The following is a 16,800-nucleotide window of genomic DNA, read 5'->3' as shown; positions in this document are numbered from 1 at the left end:
AAATCTGGGAGTGTTTGGCTCTAATCGTGCCAGTATTTACCCCAAAAGAGGGTATTTTCCCCCATTTTTAGGCTCACTAGGGAGATGTAGTCCGAGGAGGGTGGGAAGTGGCAGCGCTCAGGGGAGATGTGGGTTTTATTTTGTTTTGTTTTATTTATTATTACTTTTTTTTTTGCAATATGCTTGCTTTCCTCCTCCTGTATTGTGCTCTATAACCCCCCAAAAGGTGGGCAGAGGCTGTTGAGGTGCATCCAACTGAGGTGAGGAGTCAGGGTGCGCTGGAAGCTCCCACAGGCGCCGACTCCCTTTTAATTCTCATTTTTAATATACTTAAAAAATGTCAAATAAGGAAATAAAAGTGAATTTTAGTGACTATGGTCCTGCAGCGGACCCTCCCGCCCGCCAGGGGGCGCCGCGGGCAGCGAGTGCCAAAACACCTCTCCTCCCTTCCGCCCCTCCCGGGGAAAGGGGGCGGGACCATAGAGGCGGGCGGTACCATCGAGGCGGGGGCCAGAGCGGCGGCGGGCGGAGTTCCGCCGCGATGGCGGCCATGGCGGCGGAGGAGGAGGAGTACGAGGCGGTTCTGTGCGTGAAACCGGCGGTTCACGTTTACCGGCTGCCGCCGCGGGCCTCCAATCGCGGCTACAGGTGAGGGCTGCGCCTCTCCCGCGGGGCCTGTCCCGCTTGGGGGGTGTTTCTGCCCCGCTTGGGGCTGCATGGCGGCGGTTCCCTCCCTCAAACAGGGTCTGACATGGGGGCTTTGACAGCTCCCCGTGGGGTCCCCGCACCCTGGGATGTTTGCGTCCCCTCCCCACAGGGTGTGCGGGGCCAGCGAGGTCTGGAGCGAGTGGAGTGGAGGGAACGGAGCTGGTGAGGGGCTGGAGCACAAGTGTGATGGAGCGGCTGAGGGACCCGGGGGTTCAGCTGGAGAACAGGAGCTGAGGGGAGACCTTCTGATCTCTGAACTGCCTGAAAGGAGCTTGGAGCCAGGGGGGTCGGGCTCTGCTCCCCAGGAACAAGCGCCAGGAGCAGAGGAAACGGCCTCAAGTTGCGCCAGGGGAGGTTGAGGTTGGATGTGGGGAACAATTTCTTCCCCAAAGGGCTGTGGGGCATTGGAACAGGCTGCCCAGGGCAGTGCTGGAGTCACCATCCCTGGAGGGCTGGACAGACGGACATGAGGTTCTCAGGACATGGGGCAGGGAGAGGGGTGGGGAACGGTTGGACTTGCTGATGTTGAGGGGCTTTTCCAACCAAAATGGTTCTGTGATCTCTGCCCCCCATCCTGGCCTCCAGCAGGGTTTCCCCATTCCCCCCGTGTTTTGGGGCTCCTCTCCTGTCAGTCCAGACCAAAGGCTGCTGTGGCACAGCCAGGCTGTAGCTGACCCAGCTCAGCACCTCTCACAATCTGCTTTCGAGTTGGAGATTCCGTGGAAAGGGAAGTGAAACCTCTTGTGCAATTCTTGCCCGCTCCCCTCTGGGACCTCACGCCTGGTTTTGCAGGGGGCCTGACTGGTTTGGGGTGAAACGAGAGACGTCGTGACAAATCCACCTTCTTCTATAGCAAGCGCAGGTGCAAGCGGGTTCTTGTAGTGCTGTTAATGAGGGAAGTTGAGCAAACAAGCTCTGTGACATGTTACAGGGACATTAAAATAGATCAGTGGCCTTGTCTGGAGCGTGAGAGGCGGCTCAGACCTCGGTCGCCGTTTCCTCTTTCTCCAGAGCTGCAGAGTGGCAGCTGGACCAGCCGGCGTGGAGCGGGAGGCTGCGCATCACAGCCAAGGGCAAGGTCGCCTTCATCAAGCTGGAGGACAAGACCTCTGGTAAGGAGGAGGAGGATGGAAGCGACAGCCCCTTCGTGGGGAGGAAGACGATGCAGAGACGCTGTGTTCTGCTCTTAACCCGCTCTCGTTTCTCTTTTTTTCTTTCAGGGGAGCTTTTTGCCCAGGCGCCGGTGGAGCAGTTCCCCGGCATCGCTGTGGAGAGCGTCACCGACTCCAGCCGATATTTCGTCATCCGCATCGAGGATGGGAATGGTACGTCAGGATATGCTGGGGGAATCACCTCAGAAAGTCTTCAGTGCCCTTGCTGCTCTGATCTGTGAAGGATTCTCGCTTTCAAGGGCTAAATATTCCCTGCATATGGAGGCAAAGAGGTGAACTATTTCACTGCCAGGCACCAGCCTCACTCTGTCCTTCACTGGGAGTAGAAGCAGCTTGATTTTGCTGCTTGGTGTTAGTGTGAGGACACCTCTGTATGAACGATCATCACTGTGACACCAACTTCTGCTTTGACTCGCTTATAATTTAAAAACTGGTTTTACTAAGCCTGTACTTGCACCCAGCAAGCTGAAGGTTTCTTCAGTCCCATATCTGAGTCTCCAGAGGAGGCGTCAGGCAAGAGGGTGTGCGGGATGGGGCGTCCCCTTCCTCCACTGCTTTGCAATTCCAGCCCTTCCTCCTCCTTCCCCAGGCCGCCGAGCTTTCATCGGAGTCGGCTTTGTTGACCGAGGGGACGCTTTTGACTTCAACGTGGCTCTCCAGGACCATTTTAAGTGAGTTTTTGCTTCTTCCTGTGTCCTCTTGGCTCAATTTTCTTTTTCCTGTGGCTGGGGGAGAGGAAGCTGCGAGCTCCTGTCCCCTGTGAAGAGACAGAAATGCCCATTTCTCTGCGCAGCCTTTGCACAGGCAGCTCTGCTTTGCTTAGGTGTTTCCCAACAGGATCGCAAACCGGGCTTCCCAGTCCAAAATTTAGCAAATTCCTTAATTCCTTTTCATTTCTTCGCATGCCACCGCTAAGGGGCTGCTCCTGAGGGGCTGGATGCTGCTGTTGGTTGGAATCATAGAATCATTTTGGTTGGAAAAGCCCCTCGAGATCAAGAGTCCAACCATAACCCACCCCTGGCACTGCCCCACGTCCTGAGAACCTCATGTCCGTCTGTCCAGTCCTCCAGGGATGGTGACTCCAGCACTGCCCTGGGCAGCCTGTTCCAATGCCCCACAGCCCTTTGGGGAAGAAATTGTTCCCACATCCAACCTCAACCTCCCCTGGTGCAACTTGAGGCCGTTTCCTCTGCTCCTGGCGCTTGTTCCTGGGGAGCAGAGACCAAGAATCATCCCCTAGCGTTGCCCATAGCACGTTGCTCTGTCTGGTGAGCTCTCAGCTCATATTGAGCACCTTTAAATATTTGCTGCCAGGTTGAGGGGCTGATCTGGAGCAGGATTTGTCCGGTGGAGCCTCAGGCCAGTGGTTGATGTCTCCTTTTTTATGTATTTAATCCCCGCAGGTGGGTGAGGCAGCAGAGCGAGCTGGCCAGACAGGCTGAGAACCCCGAGCAGGGACCCAAACTGGATTTGGGCTTCAAGGAGGGACAAACCATCAAACTCAACATTGCGGTGAGGGTTTTTTCCCAGCTTTTTTCTGTTCTTTTTCATGCATTTCGCATGCGTGGCACAAGAGGAAGTGGCAGCTTTTCCCTGAAATCCCCGTGCAGGGGGGAGCCCGGTGCAGAGCTCATGATGTGCAGAGTGTTTTTTTACAGTTCCTGGTTACAGAACCGGGTTTGTGGTGGGGATTTGCAGGTAAAAAACATCCTCAGTTTGACCATTTTTGCTGCACCAGCACCAAGACATCACAGCGCGGCGGGTGTTTTTTCCGCAAAATAAAGTGATTTGGCTTCATGTGAGCTGCGGCTGGGAGGAGTCACAGAATCCCAGAGTGTCAGGGATTGGAAGGGCCCTGGAAAGCTCATGCAGTGCAATCCCCCCATGGAGCAGGAACACCCAGATGAGGTTACACAGGAAGGTGTCCAGGCGGGTTGGAATGTCTGCACAGAAGGAGACTCCACAACCCCCTGGGCAGCCTGGGCCAGGCTCTGCCACCCTCACCAGGAACAAGTTTCTTCTCAGATTTAAGTGGAACCTCTTGTGTTCCGGTTTGCACTCATTGTCCCTTGTCCTGTCACTGGTTGTCACTGAGAAGAGCCTGGCTCCATCCTCCTGACACTCCCCCTTTCCATCTTGATCCCCAGGAATGAGTCCCCCCTCAGTGTCCTCTTGTCCAGCTCCAGAGCCCCAGCTCCCTCAGCCTTTCCTCACACGGGAGATGCTCCACTCCCTCCAGCATCTTGGTGGCTGCGCTGGACTCTCTCCAGCAGTTCCCTGTCCTGCTGGAACTGAGGGGCCACAACTGGACACAATATTCCAGGTGTGGTCTCCCCAGGGCAGAGCAGAGGGGCAGGAGAACCTCTCTGACCTACTGACCACCCCCTTCTAACCCACCCCAGGTACCATTGGCTTCCTGGCCACAAGGGCCCAGTGCTGGCTCATGGTCACCCTGCTGTCCCCAGGACCCCCAGGTCCCTTTCCCCTACACTGCTCTCTAATAGGTCATTTCCCAACTTAGACTGGAACCTGGGGTTGTTCCTGCCCAGATTCAAGACTCTACACTTGCCCTTGTTATATTTCATTACAGTTTTCCCTGCCCAACTCTCCAGCCTGTCCAGGTCTCCAGTTCTGGATTTAAACCTCATACCACCCACGTTTCCCTCTCTCCTTGCAGAATATGAAGAAAAAAGAAGGAGCGACGGGGAACACCAGACCACGTCCCACGGGTTTCGGGGGCCTGAACTTGCTCCCACCACCCCCGGGGGGAAAATCTGCGTCGGTTTGTCCGTCCGGAGAGCATCCGTCTTCACTTTCTGCCCCACTCCCGGGCACCCCCATCACAGGTCTGTGGTCACACAGTGACGGCCCTAAGGCTTTTTAGACTTGGTTTTATCCATGAAAATTGCGAAAACAGAGCGGGGAATCTGGGAATAAGAGTAGGAAATAACTCCTGGTGTTCGGGTTTGGTTTTTTCTGGCTGCCGACAGACGCCCTCCTGGCCTGGCCACAACCCGCTGCAGCTCCCGCCGCCGACGTCTGGGGAGACTTCGCCAAAGCTTCGGGGTGAGACCACGTGGGGTTTGTGTGTGGTTAGAACCCCCCATCTGCACCAAATCCTGCTGGTTTTCCTTAAAACTCCCACTGGGGTGGGATTATCGCTCCATCCAAACGCCCTTTGGGGATTTAAAAGTGGCTCTGACACAAATTCCCCACGTTTGCAGGTCAGCAGGGTGACCCTAGCACCCCCATTTTTGCTGCCCAGCTCCTTCCTCAAATCCCACAGCCCATTCTAGTCTCTAAAACCTCTTTTTTGCCTTGTTTTTCCCCTCCCCAGGTCGAATTCTAACCAGACTCAGGCAAACACGGGCTGGGTCCAGTTCTAACCCGGCTACTGGGATCAGCGCAATTCCCTCAGGACCAAAGCGGGGGCTCGGGGACACCCTTAAATCCCCCCCCACGCATCGAAATGTTGAAATAAATGCTGGAGAACAACCAAAACGTGCCTTAAAACACTCCACACCAGCACCCTCTGCGGCGGGGGCGTTTTATTGTCCACCTGGAGCGCAGCAAAACCTCCAAGGCTTCACCTTTCTGCAATAAAACCCCCGTCAGCTTCATCACCTCCTGTTAGTAACGAGCGGGAGGCCTCTCGTTCGCAGCACTGCCCCAATTTAAGGTAATTTTGGTAAAATTGTATACGATTAGAGCCTCCTCGGAGTGTTTTCTTCTTGCTTCTCACATATTCGGGCTGGATAAATCCTCTTGTCGGTGGGAGCGTCCTCCTGGAGAACATCTCACCTGCACAATCCAACCAACACCACGCTCAGCGTCACCCCGATTTTATTCGGGGTGTTTAAACATAAATCATGGGAGGTGAGGAGCTGAACCGCTGCCTTTCGATGCTGAAATTCCTCATGTTTTTTACTCCGGGAAGAGTTTTTTCACCTCTATTTTGAAGCCAGAATTTTTCTACTTCTTTCCACGGACGTTTAATGAAGCGATTGAAGCCACGAAGGACAGAACGGAGTCGGTGTCTGACAGAGCTGCGCTTGAGATTCCTCTTTAAATAGAAATATTTTCTTAACCTATTTATATTAATGCCTTTCAATGCACAGAATCCTGCTTATTTTTTTATTTTTCAGCATCTCTGCTTTTTATTATTTCCATTTCCCAACGGGATGAGGAGTATTTGTGTTTCAGGTGAGAGCTGCAACACTTCCAAACGAGCAATAAAATGGGTTTTGGTGCCAAATGTGGTTTATTTTACCCCCAGCACAGGCTCGGAGGGGCCGGGACGGGTTTGAAAAGCGGTTTTGTGGGTTTTTAACCCTCCTCGCTGGTGTCGAGGAGACGGGTGGCGAAGCACAACAGACGCGTGTTGCTTAGCGAGAGGCTCTACGGGGCGTGAAGGACCCGGGGAGGGGACGGTAAGGACAGAAATGGGGCAAAAAAGCCAATTTCTTTCCATTTCTGGAGTTTGGGGGGGGCTGGAGGCAGCTCCGCTTGCGCTGAGCGATCCAAGGAGCCATAAATTCTTCATTTCCCCCCTTTGCCATTAATTTGCGGCTCTTTGGGGGAGGAAGGTGAGTTGCTGGGGGCAGGTTTGGGGTGACAGTGGTGGGCCCCCTGTTTATTCCCCTCGCCCTGCAACAGCACAAGGAATTTTTGGCTTGAATTATGGATATTCCAGCAGCTTTTCCTGCCGGGGTGGGGGCCAAAAGCCCTTAATTACCCCAGGGTAAGATTTGTTGCCCCAGGGGGTAAAATCTGTTGCCTCAGCTCCATCCCATGGGGGTTTAACCCACCCCAGGATGCTCCTCCCCGGAGCTTTTCATGCCATAGCAAACCCCTGGGTGTTAATGAGCTTAACGAGAGCCGGGATTTAACGAAAGGGCTGGTTGACTCTCGCCAAGAAGCTCCTTTCCCCGGCGGAACCAGGACCGTCCTGCCCGGGGGGGCCAAGCACCGCAAAGTAAGGACATTTCCCCCCATTTTGGGCACGGGGAAGCGGTGGAAATTGCTATTTTTTAACATTTTCCTTTATTTTTCCTCATTCCTCTCTCCCCAAGAGTCGGTTGTTTCGATTTGCAAAGCCCTGGTTTTATTCACAAAGCCCTGCTTGGCAAGGCGGGGGGGAATATTCAGTGGTATTTTTGGGGGGTGAGTGATAAACGCGGCCACTCGTGGTGTCACCGGAGGCATCGGGGACCCCCGAGGTGACCAGGAAGAGGAGGGTCCCCGCTCCCGCCGTCACGCAGGGAGGGGTAAAAACAAGGATTTCGGGCTAATCCCGACCACGCATCCGCTTTCCGCTCGCAGGCCACGCACGGAGCGCGGAAATCGCCATAAAAGGGGGTTTTGGGAGCAAAAAGGCCACGGCGAGGGGGGCGCAAAGGGCTCGGCGGGGCCCATGAGTGACCCTGAGGCCGTGGCTGAGGTGGGTGTCCCTGCGTGTCCCCGTCGTGCGTGTCCCCCCGTGTCACAGCGGGAAGTGGCGGCTGCTCTCGCGGGAGCAGCGATGGGGGGCGGCGGGTTCGCGGTTGCAAAAGGCGCTTGGGGAGCGGGTTTTGCGAGTGCAAATGGGGCTTTTTGTGATGGAAAAGGGCGGATCTGCGGGGGGGTTGTCGTTCAAAATGCGAATCCACGGCGGGTTTGCGATGGCAGCTGTAGGTTCACAGCAGCGTTGTCATGGCAAATGCAGATTTGCAAGAGTTTTGGGAGCGCAGCTGCAAAGCTGCAGCAGTTTTGTCACTGCAAACACAAATTTGGGGTAGGGGGGTTTCACCACAAATGCAAATTTGCAGCCGTTTTGTGATCGCAACTGCAAACCTGTAATGGATTTGTGGTTGCAAACACAACTTTGCAGCAGTTTTGTGATTGCAACTATAAATCTGCAGCGGTTCTGTGATTGCAGCTGCAAGTCCGGAGTGGTTTTGTGCTTGCAAACACACACTTGCAGCAGTTTTGTGGTTGCGCCTGCAAATCTGCAGCGGTTTTGCCATTGCAAACGCAAATTTGGGGATGGGGGGGGTTCACCACAAATGCAACTTTGCAGCAGTTTTGTGATTGCAACTCTAAGTCTTCAGTTTTGTGAGCGCAGCTGCGAATCTGCAGCAGTTTTGCCATTGCAAACGCAAGTTTGCAGGGGGTTTGTCACCGCCAATGCAAATTTGCAGCAGCTTTGTGATTGCAAATGCAAATTTCCAGGGATCTCGCAATCACAGACATAAATTTGCAGCAGTTTTGCGGTAGCGACCATGAATCTGCAGCAGTTTTGCAGTTGCAGACACGGATTTGCAGCAGTTATGTGGTTGCAACTATAAATCTGCAGCGGTTCTGTGATTGCAGCTGCAAGTCCGGAGTGGTTTTGTGGTTGCAAACACACATTTGCAACAGTTTTGTGGTTGCGACTGCAAATCTGCAGCGGTTTAATTGCAAACGCAAATTTGGGGGCGGGGGGTGTCACTGCAAATGCCAATTTGCAGCAGCTCTGTGATTGTAACTGCAAACTTGTAATGGATTTGTGGTTGCAAACACAACTTTGCAGCAGTTTGGTGATGGCAACTGCGAATCCGCAGGAGTTTTGCCGTTGCAACCCCAAATTTGCAGGGGTTTTGCCACCGCAAATGCCAGTTTGCAGCAGCTCTGTGATTGCAGCTGCAAACCTGTAGTGGATTTGTGGTTGCAAACGGTGTCGCTCTGCATGTTGAAGTTGTGCAGGGTGAAATATTCGCAGCTGAAGGGGGAGAAAGATGCTTTTGTGGCTTTGATGGTGTGCGTGGGGAAGGCTCAGCCCGGGCCCCTCCCCGCTGGAGGAACAAAGCGGCTCTTGGCTGCAAAGGGCATCGTGTCCCCATCCCGGGGCCATGTCCCCATCCCAGAGCTGTGTCCCCATCCTGGGGCTGTGTCCGTATCACTGGACCATGTCCCCATCCCTAGGGTGGGATCCTGGGGTTGTGTCCCCATCCTGGGGCTCTGTTCCCATCCCAGAGCGATGTCCCCATCCTGGAGGCGCGTCCCTATCACAGGGCCATGTCCCCATCCCAGGGTGGGGTCCCCGTCCCGGGGCTGTGTCCCCATCCTGGGGACCATGTGCCAATACCAAGGCAGTGTCCCCATCCCAGAGCCATGTCCCTATTATGGGACCGTGTCTCCACCCCAGGACCATGTCCCCATCTTGGGGCTGTGTTCTCATCCCAGAGCGATGTCCCCATCCTAGAGCCATGTCACTATCACTTGACCATGTCCCCATCCTGGGGCTGTGTTCTCATTCCAGAGCGATGTCCCCATCCTAGAGCCATGTCACTATCACTGGACCATGTCCCCATCCTGGGGCTGTGTTCTCATCCCAGAGTGATGTCCCCATCCTAGAGCCATGTCACTATCACTGGACCATGTCCCCATCCCGGGGCCATGTCCCCATACCAGAGCCATGTCCCTATCATGGGACCATGCCCCTATCATGGGACTGTGTCCCCATCCCAGGGTGGGATCCCCATCCTGGAGCCAAATCCCCATCCCAGGGCAGTGTCCCCACTCCTGGGACTGTGTCCCCATCCTGTAGCTGTGTCCCTATCCAAGGGACCATGTCCCCATCCTGGGGCAGGACCCCATCCCAGGGTGCGATCCCCATCCTGGAGCCGGATCCCCATCCTGGACACATGTCCCCATCCCAGAGTGGGATCCCCACCCTGGGGCCGGATCTCCATCCCATGGCCATGTCCCCATCCCAGAGTCAGATCCCCATCTGGGGACCATATCCCCATCCCAGGGCCATGTCCCCATGGCAGAGCCGCCCTGATCCCGGTCCCTGTCCCGCAGCGGCCGTGGCGGGGGCCATGTCCTCGCTGCTGTCCCTCCAGGAGGAGAACCGCATCCTGCAGCAGGAGCTGTCGCGCGTCGAGGACTTGCTGGCGCAGAGCCGGGCCGAGCGCGATGAGTTGGCCATCAAGTACAACGCCATCAGTGAGCGGGTAGGGCTCACCCAAAACCACTCCTTTTAACCCCAAAATCAAGGTGACGGGAGCCATAACCTTTGCATGCCACATGCTTGGAGCAGCATCTCGCAACATCTCGGTGATGGGAATTTCGGTGCTGTGTCCAGACCTGTCCCGACTTGTCGGGGCTTGTCCTGCAGGATGCACAAAGCATCTTGGCCCCCATCCTGATTTTATTTATTCTGCTGCTTTTCGGGAAGCGGGGACCCCCCTGTCGGCATCGCTCGCCGTCACATCCCCTTGCCGTGGCAACGGGGGCATTACAAAGGGGCTTTGGGCAGCGGCCAGAGGCTGAACGCGGCTCCTGCGTGATCCGGAGACACAAATCAAGGGGCTGCTGGGTTTTTTGGGGGGCAGCTCCTGTTTGTGCCCAGTTATTTATAAGAAAAGCACAAATATCGGGAAAATAGCCTAAGGGGTTCACCGCCACTGAGCCCGAGGATCCTTTACCGATCAGCAAGTCAGGCTGGGGCTTTGCTGAACTCCCTGATTCAAAGCTGGGTTAGTTTTAAAAACACACCCAAATTTTTGTGTTTATTCCCAGCCTGTGCATGCAAAGAGGGGGGGATGCAGAATTTTGGGGGGGGGTCTCAGCTTTGCTTGTGTGCGGGATGACCCCAAAGTGATACCTGTACCTTGGACAGGGTGTCACGGGCGATTCGGAGGATGCTCAGTGGGTGCTGGGGGCAGGTTGAACACCCTGATGTGTGGGGTGGGGTGTGTCCCAGCATCTCCTACATCCCTCCCTCCAAAAAATCCGCAGCTGGAGCAAACCCTGCGGCTGGAGACGGGCGAGCGGGAAGCGGCCGAGAGCCGGAGCCTGGCGCAGCACAACATCGAGCTGCGGCGGCTGCTGGAGGAGGAACAAGCTGCCTACAAGCGCAAGCTGCAGGCGTACCAGGAGGGCCAGCAGCGGCAAGCACAGCTGGTGCAGAAGCTCCAAGCCAAGGTAAATCCTTCCCCGGGGACATGGGGGCATTTTGGGGACCCCCTCTGTGGTGTCGCCCACCCCGTCCTCTGCGCCCAGGTGTTGCAGTATAAGAAGAAATGCGGCGAAGTGGAGCAGCAGCTGCTGGAGAAGGCGACGGAGCTGGAGCAGGAGAGGCTGACGGTGAGCGCTTGTTTTTGGGGGATCCCCTGCGCTAACCACAATCCAAATTGGGGTGCTGATGACCAGGCTGCCCTCCCTGCAGAGCCAGCTGGATGTGAGCGGCTCACAGCCAGAGGAGGAGAGCAGCAATGAGCTGGAGAACGCCCTGATCCGGCTGGAAGAAGAACAGCAGAGGTGAGCAGGGGATCCCGTGGGAGCTGCGGGACCCCCTGTTGGTTGATGCTCCATGTGTGACCCCCCACCCCAGGAGCAGCAGCCTGGTGCAGGTGAACTCGATGCTGCGGGAGCAGCTGGAACAAGCCAACGTGGCCAATGCGGCGCTGAGCGAGGACATCCGCAAACTGACGGCCGACTGGGCGCGGGCCCGGGATGAGCTGGAGCAGCGGGAGGCGGAGTGGAGGCGCGAGGAGGAGGTTTGGGGGGACCCCGCGATGTGGGGGGTGCTGGGGATGTGAGAGGGAGCGGGACAGGGGGTGGAGGGGAGAGGGATGCGGGGAGGGATGAAGGAGCACTGGGAGGGATGCAGGAGGGATGTGGGGCCATGGGAGACGTTGCATGGAGAAGAATTTGGGGGTACAGGGCATGCAGGATACGATGGGAAGGGGAGGTGAGGCAGAGGGATGCAGCGTGAAAAGGTATGTGGGGCTCGTTGGGAGGGATGCAGGATCACTGGGAAGGATGCAGGGTCACCAGGAGGGATGCAGGACCACTGGGAAGGATGCAGGGTCACCAGGAGGGATGCAGGACCACTGGGAAGGATGCAGGGTCACCAGAAGGGATGCAGGATCACCAGGAGGGATGCAGAACCATGGGGAATGTTACACAGACAAGAATTTGGGGATACAGGGGATGCAGCATGTGGTGGGAAGGGGATATGAGGCAGAGGGATGTGGGGATGCAGGACCACCAGGAGGGATGAGGAACCACTGGGAGGGATGCAGGTCCACGGGGGATGTTGCATGGAGAAGAATTTGGGGGTGCTGGGGATGCAGCATGTGATGGGAAGGGGATACAAGGCAGAGGGATGCAGGGATGTGGAATGGAAAGGGATGCAGAAACACTGGGAGGGTTGTGGGGCCGTGAGGGATGGTGCACAGAGAAGAATTTTTGGAGGCAGAAGGTGTGGCACAGGATGGGAAGGTGACACGATGACATGAGGCAGAGGGATGTGTCCCCTGTCCTTCTCCACACAGGGTGGGAGGGAATTGGGGTGGGGGTGCTGGCTGCGGAGCAACCAGGGGGTGATGGGTGCAGACATGGGGGTTTTACCTGGAGATTTGGGGATCAAAGGGAGAGGAATGGGGGCTGGGGGAGGCGGGGGACAGAGATGGGACCATGGCCGGGACTAATGTCACTCTGTCCCCCCACCAGTCCTTCAACAGCTACTTCAGCAGCGAGCACAGCCGCCTGCTCAGCCTCTGGAGACAGGTGGTGGCCTTCAGGCGCCACTTTGGGGACATGAAAGCCACCACCGAGAGGTCAGTGCTGTCCGGGGGGGTGTCTCCAGATGTCCCCGAGCACCAGTGGGTCCCCAACCCCACGTGTCCCTCGGCAGGGACCTGTCGGAGCTGCGGCACGAGGCGTCACGCACGGGCAGGGCTGCGCACGCCGCCTGCCTGCACCTGGCAGCCAACCTGCGGCTGGCCGAGAGCCAGGCGGGCGCCGTGCAGGAGAAGCAGGCGATGCGGCTGGCACAGCTGGAGGAACAGCTGGCGGCGCGGGATGCCGACCTGGACAAAGCCGCCCTCAGCACCAGGTAGCAGGGTTGGGGGTTATTTTTTTTGGGGGGGGGGGGGGTGTCAGAGGCGCTGCGGTGCTGCCCTTGTCCTGCTGCAGGCTGGCGGAGCTGGCGGCGGCGCTGGAGCGGCTGCGGGCGGAGGACGGGGAGAAGGAGCGGGCGGTGGAGGCGCTGACGCTGCAGCTGCAAAAACTGGTGGGTGCAGGGGGTGAGGAGATGCGAGGTGGGGTGGGGGTGCCCGGTCTGGGGGTGCAGGGATGTGCAATGGGGCACTGTGCAGGCTAAGGTGTGCTGCATGATGCACAGCAGGGCAGGGTGCACAATGCACAGCTGCAATGCACGATGCACACAGTGCATGCCCAGCAGCCGTGCACGATGCACAGCGGGGCAGGATGCATGCCCTGCTGCAGTGCACGATGCATGACAAGCCATGCAGCGCACCAGGGTGCAGTGCGTGATGCTTGCCGAGCCATGATGCATGCTAGAGCGTGATGCACAATGCGCACCAGTGTGTGATGCATGCAGGAACACAATGCGTGCTGCACGCCAGGGTAAAATGCACGATTTATGCTGGGGTGTGATGCATGATGCATGCCTGAGTGCAGTGCATGCTTGGACGCAATGCACAATGCATGCTGGACCAGTCTGCACATCCCAGATGTTACATGCTGTGGCACAGCACATACCAGTGCATGCTGCACCTCAGGGCATGCTGCATGCCAAATTCCACCCACCAGGTCATGGCGCACACCGCGGTGCAATGCACGATGCATGCTGGGGTGCGTTGCACACTGGGGTACATTGTACAACGCACACCAAGGCATAACGCACCCAGAGCGTGATGTCTGATGCACGCCAGGGTGCAATGCATGCCCAGGCGTGATGCACGATGCATGTCCGGGTGTGATGCATGCTGTGATGCATACCTGGCCGCGGTGCCCAGTGTGCACCGGTTGTGCCTGACGCCACCTCGGGGGGTTTGCAGGAGAGCTCGCGTGCCCAGGAGCCGTCGCTGGCGGAGGTGGAGGCTCTGCGCGCGGAGCTGGAGCTGCTCCGGCAGACGCTGCAGGATGTCACCCAGGTCAGTTAGTTTCCCCCTCCCTGCCCCCAAATGCTGTGAACCCCCCCCAGTTTCCCCTTGGTGACCTGGGGTGTCCCCCGACCCCACGCAGGCAGTGCTGGCAGACGACCCCGAGCACCCACCGTCCCCCCCAGTGTCCCCCCCGTGTCCCCTCTCGCCCAGCGCTGCCACCGCCGCCATTCACGCCGCTCTGTGCCGCCGCCACCTCCAGCTGCAGGTGAGCCCGCGGGGCTGCAGGGGAGGATGCTGATGGTGAGGATGATGATGATGGAGGCTGATCCCCCCTGTCTGTCCCCCCAGGAGGCGCGGGGCCAGGCGGAGGCCGGGCGGGAGGAAGCCGGGACCCTGCGGCGGGAGCTGGGGGACAGCGAGAGGCGGGTGGGGACCCTGGAGCGGCAGCTGGAGCAGCTCAGCGCCGAGGCCGAGGGCCTGCGCAGGTATCGGCTGGCTGTCTCAAGCTCTGTCCATCTGTCCCAAGCTCCATCTCTCTGCCCATAGCTTCATCTGTCTGTCCTGAGCTCCATTTATCTGTTCCAAGCTCTGTCCATCTGTCCTGTCCTCTGTCTTTCTGTCCCAAGCTCTGTCTCTCTGTCCTGAGCTCCATCTGTCTGTCCCAAGCTCTGTCTCTCTGTCCTGAGCTCCATCTGTCTGTCCCAAGCTCTGTCTCTCTGTCCTGAGCAACATCTGTCTGTCCCAAGCTCTGTCTCTCTGTCCTGAGCAATATCTGTCTGTCCCAAGCTCTGTCTCTCTGTCCTGAGCTCTGTCTGTTCCAAGCTCCGTCTCTCTGTCCTGAGCTCCATCTCTCTGTCCTGAGCTCCATCTCTCTGTCCTGAGCTCCATCTGCCTGTCCCAAGCTCTGTCTCTCTGTCCTGAGCAACATCTGTCTGTCCTAAGCTCTGTCTCTCCTGAGCTCCATCTGTCTGTCCCAAGCTCTGTCTCTCTGTCCTGAGCTCCATCTGTCTGTCCCAAGCTCTGTCTCTCTGTCCTGAGCTCCATCTGTCTGTCCCAAGCTCTGTCTCTCTGTCCTGAGCTCCATCTGTCTGTCCCAAGCTCTGTCTCTCTGTCCTGAGCAACATCTGTCTGTCCCAAGCTCTGTCCATCTATCCTAAGCTCTGCCTGTCTGCCCTGAGCTCCATCCATCTGTCCCTGAGCTTCATCTGTCTGTCCTGAGCTCCGTCAGTCTGCCCTGCCCTCTGTCTGTCTGTCCTGAGCTCTGGCTGTCTGTGCGTTGTTGTCCGTGTTCCTGCATCCATGTGTGTCCATCTGTCCCTGTGCATCCTTGTGTCCCTCTGCATCCTGACCTGTCTGTCTGCCTCTCCAACCCTGCGTGTGCCTGCACGTCCATCCCTCTGCATCCTGGTCAGTCTGTCCGTCCATCCCTTTTTATCTTTCCCTCTGTCCCCCTGCCTGTCTGTCTGTTCCTGCACACCCTGGCACGTCTGTCTATCCTTCTAGCCCTTTGCATTTTTCCCTGTGTGTTTCTGTATATCTGTCTGTCCCCACACATCCTGGCTTGTCTGTCTGTCCATCCATCCCTCTGGCCTGTCTGTCTGTCTGTCCCTGCACACCCTTCCCTATGTGTCCATCCTTGGGCGTTTTGGCCTGTCCATTTGTCCATGTGTTCCTCCCTGCGCATCGTACCCGCTGCATCCAGTCTGTCTGTCTGTACCTCCCTTCCTCACCATGCCTGTCTGTCTGTCCCTGGGCATCCCCTCACATCTGCCTGTCCATCCATCCCTACACATCCATCTCTATCTATCCCTCCATCCATCCACACACGTCCCAGCGCACCCATCCTTGAGCACCAACCTGTCTGTCTGCCCCTCCACCCCCCCATGTCCATCTGTCCGTCCGGCAGGGAGCTGCAGCAGGCGGAGGCGGCGCTGGGGGGGGAGCAGCAGCGGGTGGGCGCCCTGCAGCAGGAGCGGGTGCAGCTGCAGCGCCGCAGCGAGGAGCTGGAGGATGCGCGGGATGAGGCTGCCCGTGCCGCTGAGGACGCCCGCCAGCAGCTGGAGCGCAGGTGGGTGCTGTGACCCCCCCCCCCCAGCTGCTGTGAACCCCCCTGGGGTCCGGTGATCCCCCAAGTTGCTGCAAAGTATTGGGTTCTGCAGCATCCCCCTCCCCAAATGGGTGCTGCAAAATCCCTGTGGGTTCCCCTGCAACCTCCCCCCATATCTGGGTGCTGCCACCTTGTGTGTGTGTGTCCCCCCCATTTTGGTTGCTGCACCCCTTCACCAAGTGGGTGCTGCAAAATCTTAGTGGGACCCCTGCAACCCCCCCCAAGAGGGTCCCCTGAACCCCCCCAAGGTGGGTGCTGCAACCCCCTCAGTGAGTGGGTGCAAAACTTCAGTGGGTGCTGCAAACCCCCCTTGCAAAAGGGTGCTACAAAATAGTGGGCACTGCAACCCCTGCCCCAAGTGGGTGCTGCAAAACAGTGGGTGCTGCAGCCCCCCCTTCTCATGGGTGCCCCCCCGCAGCCAGCAGCAGGTGGAGGAGCTGGAGGCTCAGCGGGCGGGGGTGCAGCAGGAGCTGCTGGAGCTGCGGGAGGAGCTGAGCCGGGCGGCGCTGGAGGCCGAGGTGGCTCGGGGCGAGCGGGAGGCGCTGGTGGAGGCGCTGGAAAAGGTGGGTGCCCCTGCAACCCCCTGGACCCCCTTGCAGTGGGTGCAACCCCCACTCATGCAGCAGGTACACCCCATGCAGCAAGCACCTTTATGCAGTGGGTGAACCCCAAGCAGCAGGTGCCCCTACTGTGCAGTGGGTGCAACCCCCATGCACTAGATGCAATCCCTGAGGAACAGGTGCAGTCCCATGCAGCGGGTGCAGTCCTATGCAGAGGATGGAGTCTCAGGCAGCGGGTGCAAATGCACGCAGTGTGTGCAACCCCCTGCACGAGGTGCAACCCCTAAGTGACAAGCTCAGCCCATGCAGCAGGTACAATCCCGGGCAGCGTTATAACCCCTGCATGGGATGCAAGCCTTAAGCAACAGGCT

The 16,800-nt window shown here is 57.7% G+C and overlaps 2 protein-coding genes across 11 annotated transcripts in view; both read left to right on the top strand.

Moving 5' to 3' along the window:
• Positions 1-462: 462 nt before the first annotated feature.
• NECAP2 (NECAP endocytosis associated 2) lies at positions 463-6,135 on the top strand. Its single transcript, XM_065038151.1, has 8 exons — positions 463-648; positions 1,720-1,820; positions 1,929-2,033; positions 2,470-2,551; positions 3,284-3,392; positions 4,558-4,726; positions 4,871-4,946; positions 5,218-6,135. Exons 1-8 carry the CDS (start codon positions 542-544, stop codon positions 5,264-5,266), a joined length of 798 nt encoding a protein of 265 aa, XP_064894223.1. The 5' UTR covers positions 463-541; the 3' UTR covers positions 5,267-6,135.
• A 93-nt stretch (positions 6,136-6,228) lies between these two features.
• The window catches only part of CROCC (ciliary rootlet coiled-coil, rootletin), a 29,260-nt gene continuing 18,688 nt past the window's right edge, over positions 6,229-16,800 (top strand). For 2 of the 10 annotated variants that reach the window (XM_065038115.1, XM_065038106.1), the window contains exons 1-15: positions 6,245-6,310; positions 7,203-7,320; positions 9,705-9,856; positions 10,644-10,829; positions 10,908-10,991; positions 11,074-11,165; positions 11,239-11,404; positions 12,363-12,469; positions 12,547-12,747; positions 12,828-12,924; positions 13,715-13,810; positions 13,902-14,027; positions 14,111-14,247; positions 15,669-15,830; positions 16,288-16,432. In XM_065038115.1, the coding sequence (XP_064894187.1) occupies positions 9,722-9,856; positions 10,644-10,829; positions 10,908-10,991; positions 11,074-11,165; positions 11,239-11,404; positions 12,363-12,469; positions 12,547-12,747; positions 12,828-12,924; positions 13,715-13,810; positions 13,902-14,027; positions 14,111-14,247; positions 15,669-15,830; positions 16,288-16,432 (1,734 nt within the window). In that variant the 5' untranslated portion in view covers positions 6,245-6,310; positions 7,203-7,320; positions 9,705-9,721. Of the gene's footprint in view, positions 6,311-6,337; positions 6,467-6,727; positions 6,856-7,040; positions 7,321-9,704; positions 9,857-10,643; positions 10,830-10,907; positions 10,992-11,073; positions 11,166-11,238; positions 11,405-12,362; positions 12,470-12,546; positions 12,748-12,827; positions 12,925-13,714; positions 13,811-13,901; positions 14,028-14,110; positions 14,248-15,668; positions 15,831-16,287; positions 16,433-16,800 lie in introns of those variants that run through there. The other 8 variants (XM_065038107.1, XM_065038109.1, XM_065038110.1 and 5 more) reach the window with 8 other exon arrangements.

The sequence above is a fragment of the Columba livia genome, chromosome 21 (assembly GCF_036013475.1).
Source record: "Columba livia isolate bColLiv1 breed racing homer chromosome 21, bColLiv1.pat.W.v2, whole genome shotgun sequence".
NCBI lineage: Eukaryota > Metazoa > Chordata > Aves > Columbiformes > Columbidae > Columba > Columba livia.
Note: the sequence above shows the minus strand (reverse complement) of the source record. Positions and strands in the feature narration are given on the sequence as shown.

Excerpts from the sequence above, each read along its gene's own strand:
- NECAP2 (XM_065038151.1), top strand. The coding sequence starts at position 542 with ATGGCGGCCATGGCGGCGGAGGAGGAGGAGTACGAGGCGGTTCTGTGC. Across the intron at positions 3,393-4,557 it reads CCATCAAACTCAACATTGCG|AATATGAAGAAAAAAGAAGG; the intron begins GTGAGGGTTTTT and ends CTCTCCTTGCAG. Across the intron at positions 4,947-5,217 it reads GACTTCGCCAAAGCTTCGGG|GTCGAATTCTAACCAGACTC; the intron begins GTGAGACCACGT and ends TCCCCTCCCCAG.